Below are 24,397 nucleotides of genomic sequence, written 5' to 3' on the forward strand. Positions count from 1 at the left end.
TTCTTTACGACTAACTTGGAGAAAGCGTAAAACAGACCATTTCAAATAGTATTTTGTGGGAATACGTTTTTTTACCACCATCCGTCTTGTCTGAGACGTGTCCAAATTATGTTCAATGTGTAAAACTATCATGTGGCCCATATAAGCATAGCATCCACAAATCAAGCATGACAACCCCATTCCTGATCCAGGACCCTCATACTATGTATCACAGCCATGAAAGGCGATCAGCCAGAACCTGGACATTTCAGTCACTCAGCAGCTTATAGCATTTTAAGAACATAGAGGGTTGGAAAAAGTAACCAAAAGAAATAATTACTCTGACCACTTTCTTCATTGAGATATTACAGTGATTCTGTTGACTAAAACTGTAGTCTCTTCTATCTTCTGGCCACCAGCGGCAGCACTGAGGGTGAGGAAGAAATCATGCACCATCTTTGATTTTACACAGTTTGTATTCACTTTAATGGGAGAGACCTTTCTTGGTTAGAGTAAATCATGTTTTTACTTTTCTTACTTTTTTTTCACCTTATAATTCACTGAGGACCTTGGTTACAAATTAGGAAGTTTGTATTTTCAACATTGTAATTCATGAGAAATTCAAATTCTATGAGACACTCAGTGACTAGAGACTGTGACTAGACTGTGTCTACAGAAAAACATAGCACAGTGGTTAACTCTTTTCCCATGTGCCATCTGCCTGTATCAAAAAGCCAAAAACCAGACAAACAAAAAACAATTTTTAATAATGGTTCAGTCAGAGACTTATTGCTTTATTATTATTTTTTTTGTTTCTGATTTTCGATTATTTTTATTTTTCAAACTCTTTTGCTTTGGGGTTTTGGTTTAGTGTTTCATTTAAGAAACATTTTGTACTTGTAAATAAATGATGTGATATTGCTGAATTTCTGCACAACAGCTCTATTCAGACCTTGACTGAAGTGCTGCACAGTGGTGCTTAAATCAGTGGTGCTTAAATTGACTATTAAGCGCAGCACCCACTCCACTGATTCCCGCTCTGGAAGAGATTCACACTTGAAATGATGATGAATATCTGCATCAAGATGGCTCCAGTGTAACTTTAATTTTTTTTTTTTTTTTTTTCCCTTTTTGGCAGAAGTCAGTTTCTAATTTTTTTTTGTATACCTCCAAAAAGCATGTATATTTAATACGAGAATCCATGTCTAGATGCAAAATCAAAGATACTGCATTCCCAAATAGGACATGAAATACACTATAAAACAGAAACAAGTAAGACTGCTTGTGATAATGCTTATTGGTTTGTTGAGTTTGAATTTTTTTTTTCCAAGCAATTTTATGACTCTTCACAATTAAGCAACCAAAATGTATGTGGCCATTTGCACTGTGCACTCTAGTTTTAAAGGGATCATCAAAGGGGATGGCGCTAACTAGGACACACTGAGCCTGCCAAGAAGTCATTAAATATGCATCCCGTGTTTGCAAATGGTCAGGGCTTTGGTCAATGAGTTGCTCTGCTAATTCACAGAGATCACACAGCGGAGATGTCTCAGTATCAGGTATTATAGTGACACCTGCTGTGTCAGGGGCCTCGGTCTCCTGACAGACTCAAGGCTGTATTCTTCATATGGATTATTGACTGCATATAAGTGATTGAATCTAAAGTTATCGTATTTTTTTTTCTTTTAATAAAATCTTCCTTTTTCTAGGTTACTTTTACTGCCGCTGGATGGAAGGATTTCAGTAATTCATTACTGAAGGGAGTCAATTTATAGGACTTAAGCAATGATACACATGGATTTCAACCTCAATCCTTGTGTCATGTTCCTTTTTTATTGTAACAGAATGAAACCATCCACAATTTTCCTCAACTGGTCAGATGACAGAATTTTTGAATTTACATTGAAAACACCTTCATGATGCAACTTATCAAGGTTCTAACCCATTAGGGTCATACTCTTTTATATGCACCATGCAGGGGAATTATTTTTCCCGAAACAAATGTCTGATAACACCTACTTACAACAGGTGCAGCTAAGCTACAGGTTAGGCTGATCAAGAAAGACAATATATGAAGGAAGAATTTAGGAAGAAACTATTAGCAGACATTCAGAAGGTGTTAACCTGATACTGGAATACAAGACAGATCCCATCATGACACTTTTTACTTGGCACCAATGCACACGTGAGAAGATCAGGGCGGAGAACCATGTGGAGAATCTGGGGGAGTTCAGGAAATAAAAACTCTCAAGGAGGAACTGTTAATTGATCGTCAGTTGTTAATAATTGTACAGTTAGGTATTTAATGACATTGTTGACATGGTCTCGTGTAGGTAAAACTGCAGAAAGCCTTGAGAGAGTTTGAGTAGAGTTTCTTACAGGCCTTTAACCAAGTTACCATCCTTACAAGACCATGTACAGTGGGCAATTTAATCTGTGTGTGCTGTCATCTTAAACATAACTGAACTAAATGCACGCCGTATGTAAAGTCATTGACTCAGTAAGAGATGCATGAAAAGGATAGAAGTGCATAACACAATTTCCCACTTTACCAATGTGAATGACAAAGAAGACGAGTTTTCAGAGTAAAGCTGTAAAGCCCAATCCTCCACTGAGTGCATTAAACAACCAAACCAGAACAGGCTGCTTCATTCTCTACACTAACATGTCATTCAGTTATTTATGACATTGTCTGACCCTTCAACATTTTAATCCAAGCACAGATTTGTCTAAACACCATGAAAAGTTCAAACCTCTATTTCCCTCACTGCCGCGTTCCTCCTCCTGCTGCATGTGTTTGGCTGCAGGGAAACGCAGTGGAAGCCTCAGCTGGCTGCCTGTGGTTACTGATAACAAAAATATCTATCTTGTCATTATAGGTATTGCTTCATTAAAATGTTTCTCACAGTTTGGATATTTTCATCTTTTCAGTTTTTATAGCTGTCAAGGTTTGCCGTCTTGGCTGCAGGTCTGCTCTTTCATAATACGACACAATAATTCAGCTTTCAAATATTTCAATAGTGGTTGAGAAGATTGTTTGAGGCTTTTAATTGGATGTTTTGTTGGTCAGGTTCAACTTGAAGCCAAATATTTTCTCATCTGGTATGTTTTGACTCTTATCAAACTATTTGATTTTGGATGTTGAGTTTTTCTCTCCTCTAAAGAACCTCTCTGTCCATTCCACTTTAGAGAAATGAAATATTCTGTTTGTTGTCTTCAGTTCAGATGAAGATATTTTTTGGTAGAAAGTTCCAAATATACTGTGTCCATGTCCTTTTTAATTTAGATTAAAAAAAATAATTTAAAAAACAGCAATAAAATTATGTAGCCCCAGTCTAGAAAATCTTTTGGGTTGATTTTTCATATAAAGGTTTATTTAGGTAACTGTCCCTTTCCTCCCTTCATCTCTCTTTCCTTCTCATTTTTTCTTTCTACTTCATCCTCCCCTGCCTTTCGTCCTTGTCCCCATCCTTTTTCCACACTCTCTCATTTCTTCCCTCTTTATCTTCTTTCTTTCTACATTGTCTATTTCCCTCTCTCTCTCTCCCTCCTCCTCAGGATCAAGGTTCATTTTGCTGCAGGGGAGCCAGTTGGACGCCTCAGACTGGCTGAACCCGGCACAGATCTTGTTGTACTACCAGCAGAATGCCAGCGGGCCCTGGGTGAATGAGCTGTGTGGACGACGCCTCCTGGACCCCTGTGAGCACCAGTGTGACCCAGAGACAGGTGAGTCAAGAAGCAGATGGAAGCAAGCATGAATTCTGTGTTATACCAAGATTGTTACCATGGAAACCTTATTAATTATTAGTTGATATGAGCGAGATCTCAGTTCTCTGGCTTGACTGGCTTCCATCATTATCGTCATCTCCATGGAGACAACAGTTATGTTAAGTAAAACGTTACGATACCTGCAACTTAAGCAGTAAACAAAACCAATGGCCTGTTAAACCTGTTACTGTATAGATTCATGGAAACATTAAATATCATTACTTCTGTAGTCTTTGTGCTTTTACATAATGATGTGCTTTATTATTGGCAGATCAGTAAAAAGCAAAATGTTATTTCCAGTGACAACAGTGCAGATGGCAAAGTGCACCTTAAAGGATTAAAATGAAGATGTGGATAAACAAACAGTAACAGTAAATAATCTCACAACTACCCATTAGCAGGGCACAGGTGGATGTTTTTTTAGTGACAATCTAACATTTTTTTCATTATTAATAAATTAAAGTTTGACCTCATCATATGTCAACCAGCTCCAGGTGTATTTCTATTAAGTTTTGTATGGAAAACAAAGTGAAGTGGTAGGGGTAGACACTGTGACACTGTTACCACCAAAACCCCGGATCCAACCGGGAGATACTGAAAGCAATAGCTAGGCTGCACCAATTTCAATCTGGATTGTCTCATTTATATACAAACGAAAACATATGGCATCAGGATTAGCTATAAGACTTTTTAATCACATAAAAATTCTACACAAAGACGACACCAAACACGCACAGCATACAGAACATGCTTGTGTAAATCTGACATGAAGCCATTTCAGAATTATATTCCACTTTTGTTAGCATGTCTTTACATCTTTCATCTGCGTCTTTTTTGTGCACTTGCCCACATACTGCACATCTGGATACTCAGTGTTTACTATGTTGTGTAGATTTTTATAAATGTTCTTAAACAAATAACACAAGGGTTTAAGAAAAGTAATTGATAATATCCGAGAAAAAAAGCTTTATTGTAGGTCTTTAAGTTTTGAGGTTATTGTTGAAAAAGTTGCGCATAATAGCATCATCACTCAGCTTTTTTGTTTTTTGTTTCAATAGTGAGGGGTTTATGACCTATTCACCAAACGTGATTGTTCTAATTTGAAATATTTAATAACTGTGCCCATACAGTTTTGAATTATACAATTCTTTTAACGATGAGGGGGTCAGTCATGCTGCAAGTTAAACTGAGTGGACAGTTTAACACAGCTAGCTTGATTGTGGCATTGTTTTGTTTTGTTGTTTATTCTATCATTGTGAATGGCTTGTATACTTGTCGTGATTGGATAAGGAGGGTTATTAGCCACTGAATGTTCTCAGTCCTGCAGAGTGCCTCCAAGCCGAACTTGCAGTGTTTTATCACTCACTGTGGACCTCCCACTGTGGTCCTCAATAGTGGCTGTATGAAGAAGCCTCTTTAATTGTTTACAGGTGTGTCCATGACTATGGTCCAACAGGCTGCAGGGCCTGAAATGGAAAATAGATTGCTTGGAGCACTGTAACTAGTCTTCCCCAGGAGAGCTGTTTGTGGAGCTGATCAATTAGTTCACATGTAATGCCATCTTCATTTGTACACAGTGGGTCTGCACATGCTGTATGCAATATCTAGTTAAAAGATCCCCTCCAGGCATATTTTTTAAACAAAATACTCCGTGTGGAATAATTCTTGGTGTCTCATATTGTTAATCCACAAAAAAATTTTAATTGCCTCCAAGTTACATACTAGACCATGATTGGCTCTAAACTAGTTGTAATGTCACAAATCACGCTCAAAGGTACATGTCTTCAAGTCAGATTCAAGGCATAGAGAAACTTCCACCCTTCAGTAGATGAATGTGAAAACAAACTTCACACATACTGTACATCATTCTGCACAGTACAGTTCAAGCATCCAAGTAACAGTAAGCAAAATACTTTTTTGAGTGCAGGGGTATTTTAAACTAAATGAATTGTTTGGGAGAAATATAAAAGAGAGTAACTTATTTAATAAATAAATTCATTATAACAGGTAACATATAATGGGAGTGAAAAGCAGTGGTGTGTGTAAGGTACAGTATTTGTCTTGAGCTACAGGATGGGATTGAAGATTTTAGGGCTGAGATTTTGAGGAGGTTAAAGGGGACCTATTTTGCTCATTTTCAGCTCTATATTTTTTATTCTGGAACTAAACCAGAGTAGTTTTGCATAATTCACAATTCAAAAAACTCCTTATTTATCTTATACCGACTCTTTATGCAGCCCCTCAGTTCAGCCTCTGTCTCTAACAGGCAGTCTTAGCTCCTGTCTCTTTAAGGCCCCCCTCCCAATGAGCCCACTCTGTTCCAATTGACCAGCAGAGCTTTGTTAGCAGCCCTAAAAACCAGTTGGCACAACAAGATATGGAGATATTTGGAGCTCTTTGTTCAGCGGATCAGTTAGAAATAATGCAGGGAGGAATAGCACAAGCAGAAACAGCCACAGTGATGATGATGTTTGTTGAAGGGCTGCGGATGACCAGCACATCTCCAACAGGTAAACTACTTATTTTACTTTGCCCTGCTGTGTAATGGAAAAACACTCACAGCGTGCCAGCTCGATTTGAGTCATGGCTCGGCATGACTACCCCCAAAACAATTGAAAAACACCATAATGTTAGCGGAGCGGAGCAGTGAACTTGCATTCTGTGCGTGGAGCAGATGATCCTATAAAGAAATCCATCACAAGCCGATGTCAGCTCAGGCTGAAAGTAGAAAAAAACATAGGAAACCAAGTGTTCAGAGGAGTCTGAAGCTATCCCCACCAAAAATATGAATATTCTTACATTAGTGTGCTGTCTGATAATCATATCAGCTATGGAGGACTAAAGATGTGATTACCAGTTGCTGATGCTAATTTTAACGTCAGTTTATTATTTATTATTTATTATCTAGTTATTCTGCTTTGGTAATCCAGTCAAAATTTTCTGAATATGTATTTTACTTTTAGAGCTAAAATATAATATAAAATGGCCCAAGCTCCTTACTGAAGCCCAAGATGCTCTATTTGTTCATACCTTTGCTCATCTGACAGAGAGCTCCTCCTGCAACAGCTAACTTAGCTCTGTTGGTTCACTAATGTCACATACCTCTGAGAATCCATACACTGGTAAAGGGAGCACTAACGAGGCTAATCATCACAATCCACTCTGTTTCTTGATTTGTTTTGTTGTGCGCTAACCTGAAATAAATGCACTCCCTTCTTCCTACTGACAAAATGTTCACATAGGGATACAATTACCTTTAACTGTGAGACAAAGGATATATTATGGATATGTTAAAATGCCGATTATAAAGTAATAGATATCTATTGTAAATAACAGATAAACTGTAAATAGTAGATAAACTAACCCTGAGCTGGTGATTATGTTGTGTTGCTTTATCATCAGACAACATCCAGGGCTGACACTGAACAAGCTAACTCCACTATTTCATACACATGCTCTTGCTGTGCGTTGTCCATTCACTGTCAAGGCCACATATTTACATACACAGTTTTCTGTTGAATCTGTAGTCAGATATTCACAGAAGCACTTGATTTTTCTCAGTGTTTGTGTAACCTCACAGTTGACATAGTGTATGCACAAATTCCATTCAGATATTCTCAAATGTTTTCCTACAGCTTTTCTTTTTCACCAACTTGAATTTTAAATGAGTTTTTTTCACAGGTTTACAAAGGGGGGGGGGAATTTAAGGCTACAGAATTGGAAATTATTTCATCATCATCATTTCACAAGCTCTTAATCTTATTGACCCTTATTTGAGCACATACACAATGACAAAGGGATGATCTGGAAACATAGATGACTGGCCAACCCTGTAGTTTTTCTCTTTTACATGCTTTTATCTTCTGTTCCGTTGCATATATTTATTTTGTTCAGCTCAAGAATGTGTTGTTAAGTACCACTACACTACAGATAGATGGATGGATAGAGGAATGTAAGCTTGACAGTATTGGAAATATTGAGTGATGGTCAGCACCTCAGTGGAGAAAGTGCACATGAGCCCTTAATGTCTTAATGCTGAAAATGTTTATTGAAGCACTTGATCAAGGAGAAACTGAAACAGCAAACAGCAAAGTTTTCTGCAACACCTGATGTTGTCTCTTCCCGTTCTACCCTCTGAAGGTCTGACTCTTAGTCTTTACCCTCAACAGATCAGCCAGCAATATGAAAAATGATTGGTTCACTAGTTTCTAAACAAGGAACTGCATCTTACCCGTGTTAGTTCAGGACACGTTGCATGGAACTTCAGGTCACTGTCAGCACATTCTGGTTTGAATGTCTGATTATGTCAATAGAATCTACGTCTTTCACCTATCTGTATTGTCCAGGAAGGCCCCCTCCAACCTTGGTAACCATGACAGTGCTGATTCACCCTTAATCAGAGAGGCTTTCGCTTCCCCAAACAACACAGACAGTTATTCTGAGTCTCAAGGAGAGGAGAGAGTGACTCCTTCTACTTAAGATTTACAGTGTGACCTCAAGGCCCAGGCTTGACCTAACGTAACCCAACTTGCAACCCCTAAAGATGGAAAATTCCATAACAGATGTCATGTCTGAAATGAGTGATAAATCATACTGTCGGCATGTTGAGGAAGAGCAACATGTCAATAAGTTTTGATGAAAATTCTTCTTTGTGACCCACAAACTGGAAATTGGAAAAGTGCAGAGTGAAAAGTAAGCACCAGCTTAGCACAATATTGTTGTGCTTTTTCATTTAATCTTTACTGGGCTCTGTATGATCATGGGACTCACAAACGCTTACAACTGTTATCTTTGCACTTGTTGTGCAATTGCATGCTGAGACTGTCAGCTGAATAGCTGAACAAAACATTGATTTAAAATGCAGCTGCGATTTTAAAATCTTGCCTGTAACGGCATGACTGGCAACCGCTGATTGATGGGAGTGATACATGATGCATACTGGGTGAAAACACCTTCAATTTATAGAGAATCAATTTGACCTAGTTGTTACTACGAAATATGTTTCTGAAATATGAACAACAACCATGAAATGCAAACTGAAAAAAATATGTAGGAAACACAACATTTGAAATGAAATATGCAGACAGTACATTGCTGATAAGGATGTACAGGGACCCATACAAAGTCTAATTATTGTATTTGCCTCTACCATCTTCTCCGTAACATTTGAAATTAGGGCCATGTGAAGCTACTGTACATTATGTTTTATTCAAGCCAGAGACCACATACAAATTCCAAATAATGAGAACAGTGTGTTGATAAAACAGAATTGTAGAACATTTTGTTGTTCAACAAGCTCTTTATCACTCTCTCTGCCAGTGAATACATTTTGATCTTCCCTGCCTCCAAATTCACTATGAAGAATGTGGGAGCCTGTAAAACAGAATAATATAATACATCTTGTTGTTTTAACAAGTTAGAAACATTTTAGCATAAGAAAAGTCCTTATTTCTGCAAGCAAATCTCCCTCCATAAATGCTAGTAAATACTTGTAAGCATCTATTATTAATTGGAGCCAAAATGGTGTAATTATTCTCAAATTTTATTATAGTGTAAGTGACTTTAGTTCACTTAGAAAATCATTCAGTAAATGTTTTTAAGCTAATTTAGAAGATTAACTGTCATACATTAGTTCTTTACATTTATTCTTACCATTTTTGTCAGCAAACATTTTCAAAGTGAGTTGCTAATGTTCTGTATCCCCGCGGAGGTGTTGACAGTAGAATTTGGCAGTCCTCTCACATACAAGAATAACTCTGGCTAGGAGAAAACAACAAAAAAACCCAGTATATATGAGAGGCTAAGAAACAACAAAACTTTAAATTAATTTCTTCATGAAAAATGCCACTATTATCTTTGCATCAAATATAAGTCCTTTAATTTATTATCAGCAATCATGTTGTTTGCTAAAAGTAATATTCAGCCTCAGTTTTATGTGCAATAAATAAACGTCTCTGTCATCAAGTCTTCCAAATTAAAGGACAAAATACATTGTTGTATCCAGAATGACACATAGAGGTATAAACTGAGGCCTCGATATGTGCTGATCAGATCACTCTTGATGAGAAGAAACAGCTGAATGGAGAAAAATAACTTTCTTAGGCAGCTCTTTAATGTTCCCCACACATCGTCATCACAACAACACATTATTGTTCCTTACTCACATTTGACTCAACTAACCAAGAGTTAAGCATTTTCTGATCCGACACCCTTGTCAACAGGACAATATCTCAGTTTCCAAAATAAAACTTTATGATCGGACACAGCTATGGTTAAGATTTGGTTAGGTTTAATCACAAAAACAACTTGTTAAGGGTTAGGGAAACATTGTGATTTCTGTTAAAATTACTAATCTGTTAAGGTCAGGAAAACTTTATTGTCATGGTTACAATAGCAACTATCCAATAACCACCACTAACCAATAAGAATAAACCAACATTTACAGTCGGTAGGAAACAGGAAACAAACTGCGATGTCCTTTTTTGAATTCTGATGTTTATTGACCCAGCCATCCCCCCTAACCTCCTCCCTTTGCAAACTTTATCACTCTGGAATAACCTCACACTGTTTCCTGCTTTGCTACCGTCAGACAAGTCATAATTCCTACAAGTTTAGCTACTCCCAATATAAGTCTGCTGTAAAGTCACATAAGATTCTAGGTTTCAATATCCGACCATGAGGTAAAAATAACACCAGTCAGGTTCAGGCTTTCAACAGTCAGACTTTCTCCTGCACCGCACATCAAATCTGGTGAAATTTTACTGCAAAAAAACAGCAGATATACTGCAAAGAATATCCCTATTGGTGAATTTTAGTTCGACCTGGATTCTTGAAAAGTCTTGAGTCAATGTGTAACTCAAGTTATGACTGCAGGAAGAAATCTCCCATTTAGAGCAAAGGCAGTATTTTCCTTGTTTTGCATTCATTATTCAGTAGCCTAACTCTCCCCTGGGCAATACAGAGTGACTTCTGAGACCTTTAAATGAATCAAAAAGCTGGGCCAATGTGTCTCATGCCTGGCTTTCTTCGAATAATTTCAGACACTAACCCACACACCCAAACACACACTCAGCCCACTCCTTAAAATGATATATGGACCAGCAGGACCAGCAGCATGGCTTTGGTATTTGTATTGTATTTTTCATATGATCCATTTGTAATGAAACCATTGTGCATGTGTATGCTTGTGTGTGTGTGTGGATGTGCTTGTCGGCATGACAGTGTGCACATGAGAGTGAGTGGAAGTGTGTGTGGGCTGCAGGGAGATTGCAGAGGTGCTATAGATAGCTTAAATCCAATCCTCTTTTCTGCTGGAGGAGATAGTGATGAAAACTGAGATGGGCTGCGACAATATCTGTGCTTCTCCTGTAAGACATTAAAAAAGACAGTGGATGTTGTAACGCACAGTGCCTCCCTTCCCACAGAGCCCTAAACCCAGATGCTTTGGGTACTGATGTTTACAGGCTCCTTTCACCACCTTCTTCCTGTCTGCTCTGGAGTGTGTGTGGTAGTTTTATGAAACACAAAGAGACATGTTGTGCCTCTGGAGACACATGTTCCCACATCATAATGTACTGACCTGATTAATGTGGCTGCATAATGGATCAATGTGTGGATATCTGCTTGATGAGCTAAATAATTTCGCAGTGCATGAAGAAAAACATACTTTCTGTGCTTTCGTTGCTGCCCACACAATAGATCAAGGCTTCCTGGCTACTTATGGGCAATCTGTGCCATAAATACTGTTTAATTCTGTGTGTTCTAAAAAGTGACAAAGAGAAGGTGGGATGTGATCAAAGCAAAGTGTGAAACTTATAAACTGGCTCAGCATCCGTATGTTGAGCAATTAGGGAATGTAACACTTGTGTCATGACCTCAGAGTGCAATGAAACATCAGTTAAAGCAAGATGAGGCGTTTTGCATTGTTCTGCAGCTACACAATGAAATACTACAGCTCCTGTCATCTCATTGCTGCTGTTTTTTTTTTTTTTTCTGGACACAATTTACAATCAAAATGTAAACTTGGCTTTCTAGTGTCAAACATTTCAGCTCTTTCACTACACATTTAACACAGCAGAAAAGTAACAGTTACATTCAGAGCTACAGTATATGCATGTTGGGAGTGCTGCCAAGAGACGTGTTGGAAAAGCCAGGTGATAGCAAAGGCTATGTGAGGAAGCGGTTCCAAATTCCTATGGCAACATTATTCAGTTGATGTTTCAGGAAAAACAACCCTCATTCGTACATGAATAATCAATCAGAGCCTGATTGATACTGGGTTCTTATAATGTTTTGTAACTGAAAAATATCCCTGTCAGTGCTCTCTGGTGGACAAACTAAGTAATGACAACAGCGTTTCTATTTATTGGTCACTCTAGTTTACAAGTATGTTGATCCTCAGATCTAAGATAACACATCAGGACTCTATTTTCTGGTCTCTCTTGACTTTGACATTTTCAGACATTGCAATATTGTTGCAACTGTAGACTTGACTGAAAAAATACATGAATAAAAAATGCATTTTTTTTTTTTACCTCACCCCCTCCCTATAAACAGTTTAAGTTCTCAAACTTGTAACCTTGGTCAGTCGAAAAAGGGAAAAAGTTGATGTTGATGTTGAATGTTGCTCCTGCAGATAGATGTAGTGAGCATGATTATTTATTGGAAAATGTAAATGTTCACTGTCTGTTGGGCTTATGTAGGATTCTCTGGACTCTGTCTCAACTCTTTTTAGCTTAACTGAACCTTGTCTTACAGCTGACATCAACTCAACTCAAGAACACATAACAATACTCTTGAATACAGATATGCTATCAAATACAGACAGTATCAAAAGCACAAACTGCTCTAGTCATTTCCTTTTGATTCAAGTAACATGAGCAGGGAAACTCAGTGAAAATGATTTGCTTTAGCCTGGCAGGTACTGACAGTTGACCTTTTCCATTAACAGTAGTGTATAAAAGCCCAGAGCCTGTGCCCTTCACTTGCCTCCTATTGAGCATGAGCAGAGCATGTTGTACATGTTACCCCTGAGTAACCCTCTAAACCAAAGGTGAGGCCCCATCAATCACACTGAGCAAAGTCAAGGCAGACATTTCTCCTGGGAGCTGACAGCAGAACAAAAAGCTGATACTTCGGTGTTCTTTGCTAAAAGGCTTCACTTATCAGGAGGATGCCCATGTAGAGTGTCCACATCACGCCACCAGGGAATTGTTTTAGTCTGATTTGTGGGGTATTGGACTTTTGAGATTATAGTTTCTCTTACTTTAAATTGATCAAACAAATATCATATCAAAATCATATCAAGCAATCCCATGTAGAATCCTGAATAGAGGGTTTAGAAACATGCAGAATAAGAAAGCAGAATAACAACAATCATAACAATAACAATGACAATAACAGCAGCAATAGCTGGGGAAGGACACCAACAGGACCGCAGAGGCTCTGCCTGCATCCCAGGGTTTCTTGAGAGATGAGAAAGCACAAAAAACTCTGGGGAAGAAGCAAAGTTAGTGACATGCATTGATGTTACATGAATGCATACAGATGGAGAGGAGGAGGAGGAGAGAGGAGCTCAGTGCATCATGGGAAGTCCCCCAGCAGTCTAGGCCTATAGCAGCGTAACTAAGGGCTGATCCAAGGGCTGGTCGGCCCTAACTATAAGCTTTATCAAAAAGGAAGGTTTTAAGCCTACTCTTAAACATAGAGAGGGTGTCTGCACCCCGGACTGAATCTGGTAGATGGTTCCATAGAAGAGGAGCCTGATAGCTGAAGGCTCTGCCTCCCATTCTACTTTTAAAGACTGTAGGGACCACCAGTAAGCCTGCATACTGGGAGCGCAGTGTTCTAGTGGGATAATACGGTATTATGGGCTCTTCAAGATATGATGGTGCCTGACCATTAAGGGCTTTGCAAGTTAGGAGAAGGATTTTAAATTCTATTCTAGATTTTACAGGAAGCCAATGTAGCGAAGCTAAAATGGGAGAAATGTGGTCTCTTTTTCTAGTTTTAGTCAGAACACGTGCAGTTGCATTCTGGACTAGCTGGAGAGTTTTTAGAGACTTGTTAGGGCAGCCTGATAATAAGGAATTGCAATAATCCAGCCTAGAAGTAACAAATGCGTGGACTAGTTTTTCTGCATCTTTTTGGGGCAGGATGTGCCTGATTTTTGCAATATTATGTAAGTGAAAAAAGGCAGTCCTTGAAATTTGATTTATGTGGGAGGTTAAGGACATATCCTGATCAAAGATAACTCCCAGATTCCTTACAGTGGAGCTGGAGGCCATGGTAATGCCATCTAGAGTACCTATATCGTTAGATAATGTGTTTCTAAGGTGTTTAGGGCCAAACACAATAACTTCAGTTTTATCTGAGTTTAGTAGTAGAAAATTACAGGTCATCCAGGTCTTTATGTCCTTAAGGCATGCTTGGAGTTTGTTTAACTGATTGGTTTCATCAGGCTTCATTTATAAATATAATTGGATATCATCTGCATAACAATGATAATTTATGGAGTGTTTCCTAATAATATTGCCTAAAGGAAGCATATACAAGGTGAATAATATTGGTCCAAGCACAGAATCTTGTGGAACTCCGTGTCTAACTTTTGCCTTCATGGAGGATTCATCATTAACGTGTACAAACTGAAATCTGTCTGATAAATAGGATTTAAACCAGCTTAATGCAGTTCCTTTAATACAAATTAAATGTCCCAGTCTCTGTAATAGGATGTGATGGTCAATTGTGTTGAATGCAGCACTAAGATCTAACAAGACAAGTATGGAGAGAAATCCTTTGTCTAATGCAGTTAGGAGGTCGCTTGTGACTTTCACCAGTGCCGTCTCTGTGCTATGATGCACTCTAAATCCTGACTGAAAATCCTCAAATAAACTATGTAGAAAGTCACATAACTAATTAGAGACTGCTTTCTCAAGGAAAGATTAGATATAGGTCTACAGTTGTCTAAAATGCCTGAATCAAGAGAAGGCTTCTTAAGAAGAGGTTTATTTACAGCTACTTTAAAGGACTGTGGTACATAGCCTGTTACTAAAGACAGTTTGATAATATCTAGTAAAGAAGTGCTAACTAAGAGTAAGACTTCCTTAAGCAACCTTGTTGGGATGGGGTCTAAGAGACAGGTTGATGGTTTAGCTGAACAAATCATTGAAGTTAGTTCAGGAAAGTCAACTGGAGAAAAACAGTCTAAATATATGTCAGGTCTTACAGCTATTTCTAAGGTTCCTTTGTTTTGGGATAAATCGGTGCCTGTTGAGGGCAGGAGGTGGTGAATTTTGTCTCTAATAGTTAGAATTTTATCATTAAAGAAGCTCATAAAGTCGTTACTACTGAGAGCTATAGGAATACATGGATCAATAGAGTTATGATTCTTTGTCAGCCTGGCCAAAGTGCTGAAAAGGAACCTAGGGCTGTTTTTATTCTCCTCTATTAATAATGAGTAATAGGCAGCTCTGGCATTACAGAGGGCCTTCCTATATGTTTTTAGACAACAAAATGTTGCCTCAGGCCTGCATGATTAGTAGATTTTGGGATAAAGCATTCCAAAAGTGTTGCTTTGGTAAATAATGTGTCTATTCATTAGACTAATCACTGATCTAATCACTTCCCATTTAGGTAAGGGATGTTATTCAGTCAATGGGACCCGCTAGATAACTGTAAAACATTAATATAGACTGAGCCTATTCAATCTAGACATGGAGTAATGATTCAGAGTTAACTTCAGTATTTACTTTTTTGGATGACTTCCATTGCATTTCAAGAACCATGAAGACTAGGCAAATTAAATGGAAAACAATACTTTGTGATGTAAAAACATGACAGCATCATGGAGCTGAACAATAGATTTCAATATATTCACTGCAAATATCAGTTATTTTACCTGTTAGAAGGGAGAACTAAAGTCCTTTTCAAAGTCAAATCATCAGTGTTCAACATAAAGAGGCAGCTGCATTTAGATACAACAGTGAAGAGAATTCTGGGCTTGCTGCAGTGTTTTTTCAGTTTATGCCTTTTGGCCACAAGCAACAACAAAACAAGCAGCAGCTCTGTGTGTGACAGCTCAGAAAGACTGATTTCTAAACTTGCCAGATAATCCAGTTTCTCTTATTTTCTTCCAACTCTCTCCTTTCTGCCCCTGTTTCTGTATTTTCTCTGTACATTCATGAACAACTCCGGATACCTGCAAGGCTGACACATTTTCAACACCTCCTAATGTTTCTCCGGGTTGTAAAGTGCAACTGAACAGCAGCATTGACCGTACTTGCTTTGGAAATTGGAGTTTGTTGGCCTCTAAGATATTTGGAGAGTGTTTGTCAAAGTTCATAAATATGTTCTTTACCTTTATGAGGACATTCTTATCCAGTTATGTTTTACTCTTCAGTTTAGTTTAATTGAGTTAATGATCTATCTGATTGTAAAACAAGGTGATTATTTAAGAGAATCATCTTTTTTTTATTACAGTAGTAAGTAAGGCGAGCTTGATGAAGTCTTTATTGCAAGGCTAGCTGGCAACTAGCAGGTAACATATGCTAGCTAGCTATCAACTAGCACTAGCCAGCCACAATAGCCCATTATGTTAGCTAGCTTACTGCTGCCAGTTAATAAATGAGCTAGCTTGTTTGCTAAGTTGGTAAAAGTTAACAATTTATTAAAAAGACAATCAACCTCTCAACACTGAGCGGCAACTATGCCTCTTTTGTGGAGCAGTTTATACTCCTGACCTTTATGATTTCCATTCTCTAAAACATCAGCACTGTCAAGACAGTTCACTGTTGGTCAGTGGCACAAATTCACAAATAAGTTGACCAAAGTTGAACTATTCTTAAAAACTCAGCGTAGATATAATTTGCCTCTGCAAGCAAATTTACCTATTGTATAGATTGTTCTGAAATTAAATGCCTTTGGTCAGAACTTTAAAATTCATGTGTAAAGTGGAATAATAAGGACTTTGTCTGCCTGTGTATTTTCTCTCAAAATATGTTAGAAGCATTGTGAGTGCATGGAAGCATATGAGTCCTGTAGCGTGTTAGCTGTAGTTGTAATTGAAATATGGTAGTTGTTTGGTATTAAGTTTAGGATATGTGTGAGTATTGGAAGAGCTCCTTGGTTTGGATGCAAAATAAAAAAATCAATACACTATTTTGCAAATGAACCATCTTACTTATTTTGAGATTGATTGTGCTTTAGGGTCACAGTTCTTACCATGCAGAATAACGCTGTCAATTTTCAACTCAAGAAAATAAAGGCAGTCATACTGTAAGGTTTATTTCCATGTGATAACAGTATAACGGTGAGCCAGTGTTAAGCACGTTGTGTCCTTATCAAGCCTGTCAGAAAACCATCCACTGGCATGATGCACAGTGGGGAGCACCATTGCTTTCATTAGTTGCCATCGGCCATTAGTTGCTATTTTTAGAGCAGCTGCATTGTACTGTACTAAAAGAGCCGATTAAAAGCGCTCCTGCTGGAAAACTTTTTGAGCTTCCGCTGAGAAATGTGGGCAAAAATATGGCTCAAATAGCTGAAAAAATTGTGACTACAGCATTAAAAATAAGAGATGATTAAGAGTTCTACAACTGCCTGAAGAGGATCATCCTTGGGATAGGTCTCATGGAATAAAATAAAAGAAGGCGAGCAAAGGGAATTCTCCAATGAATTAAAGAAAGCTTGACTATAATGAACACATGATTGAATCACTGCCTTTCTGTATGCAGGAGAATGCCTTTGCCTCGACGGCTACATGAAGGACCCGGTCCACAAGCACCTCTGCATTCGCAGTGAGTGGGGGCCCAATCAGGGGTAAGTTATGATAATCATCTCATCATAGTTTATGATTGCTCATTATCAGTCTAAGAAGAGATACTGGAAAATAATGTATAACTAGGGAATCATCCTGCACATCAAACAAGGCAATTCATTTGTTTGGACAGATGAATCAAAAAGAAATGTGATGCTGCCAATGGCAATTAATATTCTGAATCAGACAAAACTGCAGGAGAAGTTAAACTACACAACATCATAAGCAGCTAATTAGATATTGCTACTATAGATAGTGCTCAACAGATTGTTATAGATGAATCAAAAAGGAAAACCATGACATCACTATGACATAGACCTAAAGAGACAGTTGTATGAATCTTTGCACTATCAATAAATCGGCAAATGGTGAGTCAGTAAAGTTGGTATTGCATTATCATGCTTCTTGGTCTGCTCATCTCTTTGGGTGCAAGGCCACTTCTTTTATATCACAATAATGACTCCAAGTGATGGCTTGATATCTTTTGGCTTTGAAAAATGCTGTTTCAGACTCCATCCCAGGAAGTCATATAAACCCTTAATTGGGGTCACATCTGCTTGTTAAAAAGTCCTTGACATTTGGCTAACACCACTGCCACAGTGCCAACCACTGGGTGACCACTCAGGGTGTATGTGTAGGGGTGCTCTTGCCTCAGAAAGTACTGCTCACATCAGAAAAAACTGTGTTGACCTACAAGACAGTTCACACTGGAACCTCACATACCAAAAATATCTGCAACAGTGATTCTGGTGCGGTGTTCTGGTGTGTGTAAATGTGTTATTGGATTACCCATAGGTCAGCCTTTTCCTGCCAGATTTGACCAGATTCAGACTGCAAGAACATGCATTGTAGTTGAGTTGCTCCTATTAGGGCTAATCAGGACTGATCAGTGTGTACACCAGGGTTGGGCAATATGATGACATACATTTCTCAAACATAACAGATTTTGCCATACTATTTATGCAGTAATATTGTATAAATAGTTTACAGTAATATACTGAATGAAGTAATATATTGTTTACTGAAATCTTTTAGATGACACACTGCTTTTTAAATTCAAAAGAGTCATCTTTAAATGAAAGTGATCAAAAGCATACAAGCAGGCACAAGTAACGGGAATAACAAAATGTAACATTTAAAACACATTCGTGATTTCATTTTAAAATCAAGTTATTAATATATCATTCAAATGCAAATTGTATTAATGAATTTATAACAGCTTTTGTAAAATGCATTAGCTCGTTAATTGATTCTAGTTAAACTGTTAAAGAGTATAATTATTAAAACGGCACACCCCAGGCGCCATAGATTTCTTTTGTGACATTTAAATTGTTTATCATGTTTATTTATACCATACAATGATTCAGATGATAAGTTGCAAGTAATCATATAATTAGATATCACCTTAGTTGAAGGTGAAACACACATATGTCATCATGCAGTATCAGCAAAACTGACAAACCTTGGCACTGGCACTGAGGTTTACTACCACTTTAAAACGTTATGGTGTTCAGTGAAGGTTATGAAAAAGATCATGTCAGATTCTCGTCTATAACATGTCTAAGTGGGTTGCACCAGACAGAAAAGGACTATATCCTGTGCCAGCTTTCAGTGCATGTTCAAAATATGATTTATTTTTTGGTCTACATTTTTGAGACGTCTGAATTTTCCGCTTAACCCACCCAACTGTGCACCTCTGTATCTCATTTCCCTGGTGCGCTCCCTGTGTCCCCGTCACTGTGTGACAGAGTGGGCATCCTGGGGTGACTTAAATGTTTAATGACCACAGCCTGTGGCGTGGAAGCTGCTCTTCTCTTCCTCGATGTTCTTTTTGCTTACAGTAGTGCAGGAGTTTGTTCAGAATGACATCGGGCCCCTGTCAGTTCTCCTCCTTACACTCTCACTTTGCAGACTGTTTAGTCCCCGAGCTGCCACTCCCCATTAATCTCCATCATTCTCCCTCTGTCACTTCTGCCTCTTGGCATCTGTCTCGTCCCCTCTCTCTCTCTCTCTCTCTCTTTCACTCTCACTCTTTGTCTCTCTTTTTTCGTTGTCTGCTCTCTCCGTCACCCTCCATCTCTCCCTCCTTCTCTGTGTCTCTTTCCCCCCGTTCTGTCTCATCCTGTCATCCTCTCTTATCCCCTCCCCTGGTAAATAGATATGAGCCAAAGTCACATTGCGTGTCAGCTGCTAGAGAACACATTTTTCAATCAGAATGTTTACACACAGCACACATCGTAATGCAGCGTGTGATTTGTGGGGCTCTGAAAGGCGGGAATGACTTGAAGTTAGACACTGAAACATGGCTTGTGATTTTAGGGGGTTTAGATTAGGAGGATGGGCACACTGAAAAATTTAATGCTTCTCTTGCTTTGGATTTAACCCAGTCTTATTCTCTCTCCTCTTTTTTGTCTCTCTCTCTGATCTATTCTTTTATCATGATAGTCCCTGGCCTTACACCATCTTCCAGCGCGGTTTTGATCTTGTGATGGGAGAACAACCTTCTGATCGCATTTTCAGGTAAGACAAACTTGACAAAACTTTGTTCTATCCGACTACATTTTCCATGGCGCTGCACAATGCATGCTGCACAAAATATTGTATAGTCAAATAACTTATCATAATTCTGGTACATTAGCTTTAATTGGCTCTCCCTTATGATTAAAGGGGCTGAACAGCTCTGGGTGCAGCATGCCTTATGTAACTGCAACTGTCAGTTTTAAAGGTGCTATGTAATGGAGTGAGAGATTCAATTTTCAACTCGGAAAAGCAGATCCACTTCATTTTCTCCCAGCTCAGGTTCGCGGTGTGTTCTCAGATGCCGAGAATCAAATCTGAAGGTAGTCTAAGAGCTACTGTATACTCTACATGCGAGAGACTGATAGGAGCAGGCGTGCAAAGCAGATAAAAATATGTAGACTAAATAACCTGCCTTTCTTATTTTAGTGATTTAGTATCATTGTCCTCAGCAGTATCATAACAAATATTTGCAGTTGTTTATATCCAAACTCTAATATTGTATTTTTTGTGCTATACACACAATAACACAAATTCTTGTTGGCATAATATATTAAAACCAGTATTCAATTCATGTATTCTGTGCAAATACCCTGCAAGTAGATGGTTTGTGTCTCCTTGGAACTGAAAGGTCAGTTTTGCCGAATTCTGTGGCCCCTCTCCTCAACCATGACAAAATAACCAAGACTCTGAAGTATATTTCGTTTCATTTGTTGACCCCGGCAACTGTGGTACCAAGAATAAAAGGAAAAAACTGGCTGACCTACTGTTTTGTGCAGAGAATATAACAACAGTCGCCAATACCGGTTTATGGATGAGTAGTTGAGAAAGTGATAGGAATAAATGAGTGTATACTTCTTCCTACTGCTTTTCCAAAATGTAATATTTAATTTATGTTGTTTATTAGAATTTCTTTATTAAGTTTGTTTACATTTATTTGTTTATTTCATTTTATTTTTGTTTTTATCTGTCTTTTTATTTTTATATGTTTGAAATAAAAATTGACTAGACTAGTCCAAGCAGAAACAGCCACATTGAGATTTTTGATGAAAAGCTGCAAACAACAAGCTCTTACTGCATTTTCTGTAAACAGTACACCTTCAGCAGGTAAACAACTTCTTTTACCTACCATGCTGTGCTGTGGAAAAACACTCGCAGTGTGCCAGTTCTAGTGTTCCCAGCATGGGTCGGCACGACTGCCCCAAACACAATGGAAAAATGCCAGGTGAATTAAGCAGCTAAAGAGCCAGATACAGTATTGTTCTCAGGAGTGGGTGGCGAACAAAACGGAGCTAAAAAGAGAGTGAATGTCGGGGTTGTCAGGTGGTCAGAAACACAACTTCAACTAAAGTGATAGCAACTGTTAGCTAAAACAACTATTTGTTAACACATTCACCACAACTTTTTAAGGAGTTAATTAATAGATAATGTCAGTGTTGTTCCACAGCTAGTCCCCTGCTCCCAAGTGGCTAATTAAAGTAAAATTAGTAATTAATATGAAAGTAAAAATACATCTCAGAATACATTTTAATGTTTACCATCTTCAGTAACCTTTCACCCAGTGTTTCATAACAGTAAATATGTATTGAATAGAACATATTCTTGACAGAATGCCTCGTCTCTATGTTCACCAGGTGACATTTCACATACAAACATAAAAGACATACAGTACAGTAGAGCACTTGTCTGTGACAAACATACCTAACAATGTTCTTGTTTCATACCCTAACTTGAGAAAAGGAAAATCTAATAGAGGATGTGTTACTGCCTTCATTAAAGTTCCTTACACTGCCATGACAGTATAGCAGCAAAGACAACAAACGATTGTTTGTTCCACTGCTCACAATAACAGGGAAACCTATACAGTTCATGTGTTTCACTCTTGTGGCTGTTAGCATTGTCTTTAAGGTGGGAACAGACAGAGGAGGCTGGCACCACTCTAATATCTCTAGGAAGTGCTTTGAAACATTGCTCTCACTACTAGCGTGCTTTCTGTAAGAAGCCTTTCCTTTTCATTCTGTCCAGCCGTGCAGTTTAAAATCTCTTTGTCCTCAAACTGCTCCCACCCAGCCATCCATCCCAATTTAATGTTTCAGTCTCCAGCTTTGAGCTTCACCAAACAATCCTGTTGACTCCAGATGTCTGAAAAAGACTGTGAATATCAGCAAGTGTTAGGAAAACTATGCAGCCATCATCTTGTTTGCTTAAGCAGATATTACTATTAAACGCAGAGGCAAATGAGGCAATTAAAATCGCAGTGGTATGGAGAATAAAAAAGAAACAAAAACAAACTCGAGGATGCATGTAAAATTCTCCTGTGTCGGAGGAGATAAACACTGATAGTCAGCATTCAAACACTGTTTGCCATTCACACAATGTTAACCACCACCGAGATCCTCCAAGGACTGCAAACATGTTTTCCACTCAACAACTGTTTTCTCCCGGGAACTCTTAGTGTTTTTCACCTCCAGTTTCTCTTAGGGTAAACCAAATAAGTCATATAGCAGCATATTGGTCCCTAGTTGTCCATTATAAAGCAGTGCTTGTTAAGTGTCTACTAATTTGTCCTGTGATCACCCATATACGTCATTGTGCATCACAGGGAAATTCAGTATTCCTGCTGTACACAGTCCCATTAGAGATGGTGAAATGACTTATGAGAGAGGTAGCAGCAACTTCCTGAAAAATAATGTGGAAATATTACCATTTAAATAGACTCACCACCTTATAATAATTTGCTAGAAGCCAGTTTTTTTTTACAGTAAATGGAAGAACAGTGGCACTTTGATCCACAGAAAACTTGACTTTGAAACAAGAGGAGTAATTGGGTGGATGTAATTAAGTGTTCCATTTTTACAATGGTTTAATTATTCTGTTCTTAAAGTGACTGGTAATGCATGCAGTCCTCGTAATCTAGTGCCCGTTCCTTATGCTTAGTTAGCATTTTATTAAATGCAAATTGAACAACTGTGAATGAGAAAATATGTTTAGTCTGCATAAAAATGGTTGTTAACCATTTAATCAACAAGTTCCCCTCTTTTGTGCTACAAGTATGCATGCATAATTCATTGCTGCTAATAATGCATTTGATGTTAATCAGCGTGCACTGTTTAACTTAAAGTTGTATCAAGTATTACATTTCATCTGCAGAGTGTTTAAAGATTGATGATATTCATTGACTCACAAATAAAGAATTGTTTTAAAGCACTTGTTCCAGACATCTGTTATTTACAGATTTATAGCCCTGTTTTGTCTCAGGGGAAACTGCTATTGGCCCGTTTTTTGTCAGGGTTTCTCATTTGGTATGCATGGCGTCCATTAGTACACAGTGTCCCACTGCTCAAGACAGACTTATGCAAAAGGGATAACTTTGCTGAAAGGTAAAATAAATAACATCCAACCCACTTGATGCCATTATTCTGAATTACTGATGCAAGGAAAACATACATCTTTGAAAAGTTTGCTGTTTTGACATGACATTGTGGTTGTTTTTGCACACCAGGAGGACAAGACCTTGATGGAGTGTTAACTTAAACATAAATTTTACACATTTAGAAGAGTTTTATCAGAATGCCATTTGTGGCTCTTCTGGCTTTCTTACAGTCTAAGAAAATAACCCAGATGATGTCATGAGGGTTGTCTCTCTTGGCTTAGAGAGTGGTAAAACTGCACAACTAACTTGGGACATGGAGTTTGAAAGATGTGGGTGTTTACCAGGAAGGGAGGGTATGATGAAAAATGCTGTGAAGTTTCATTGTGGGAAGTGTAGGATCCAGGGTTTTTAGAGCTTCATACTAGGGATTCTGAAGGGGTGCTATGAAGGCTGGGAATCCTGATTCTGATCCTGATCAGCTTAGTGTTCATTTTGTCAGCTATTTTTAGATGTAGCCTTGGTTTTAGTCCCAAGATCAAAAATCTGAGCATATTTTAGTCACATTTAGTAAACTCCATCCTTATTTTAGTCAATGAAAACTCTGAACATTTTCATAGGCAAAGAAAACCATTAGAAGTTTTTTAGAAGTCAAACTTAACCAAATTGCTTCCAGTCTTATGTACCTGCATACTTACTGAATAAAACTAAGCACATCTATATTCATCAGCAAAATTATACAGATATTTGGTCAACAACTGTGTACTCAAAATTCAGTTTACTCTTTTTTCGATATATGGAAGTTCATTCTCCATTCTGTCCAATGTAAACATGATGGCAGCCAGGTGGTTAGTACCAAGGTTAGTGGCAAGGAGAGGGAGAGCAGTTGCCACTCTCATGGATGTGCATGGCTAATTGCCACTGCTGTCCGAATTGGTGGTAATTTTTTT

The 24,397-nt window shown here is 38.2% G+C and overlaps 1 protein-coding gene across 4 annotated transcripts in view; it reads left to right on the plus strand.

Annotated features, from left to right (window-relative positions):
* astn1 (astrotactin 1) overlaps positions 1 to 24,397 on the plus strand; it is a 392,569-nt gene that overhangs the window by 121,034 nt on the left and 247,138 nt on the right. For all 4 annotated transcript variants that reach the window (XM_042427879.1, XM_042427878.1, XM_042427876.1 and 1 more), the window contains 3 exons: positions 3,538 to 3,705; positions 17,478 to 17,562; positions 20,006 to 20,080. In XM_042427879.1, the coding sequence (XP_042283813.1) occupies positions 3,538 to 3,705; positions 17,478 to 17,562; positions 20,006 to 20,080 (328 nt within the window). The remainder of the gene's footprint in view (positions 1 to 3,537; positions 3,706 to 17,477; positions 17,563 to 20,005; positions 20,081 to 24,397) is intronic.

This window comes from Thunnus maccoyii, chromosome 12 (genome assembly GCF_910596095.1).
Source record: "Thunnus maccoyii chromosome 12, fThuMac1.1, whole genome shotgun sequence".
NCBI classification, from domain to species: Eukaryota; Metazoa; Chordata; class Actinopteri; order Scombriformes; family Scombridae; genus Thunnus; species Thunnus maccoyii.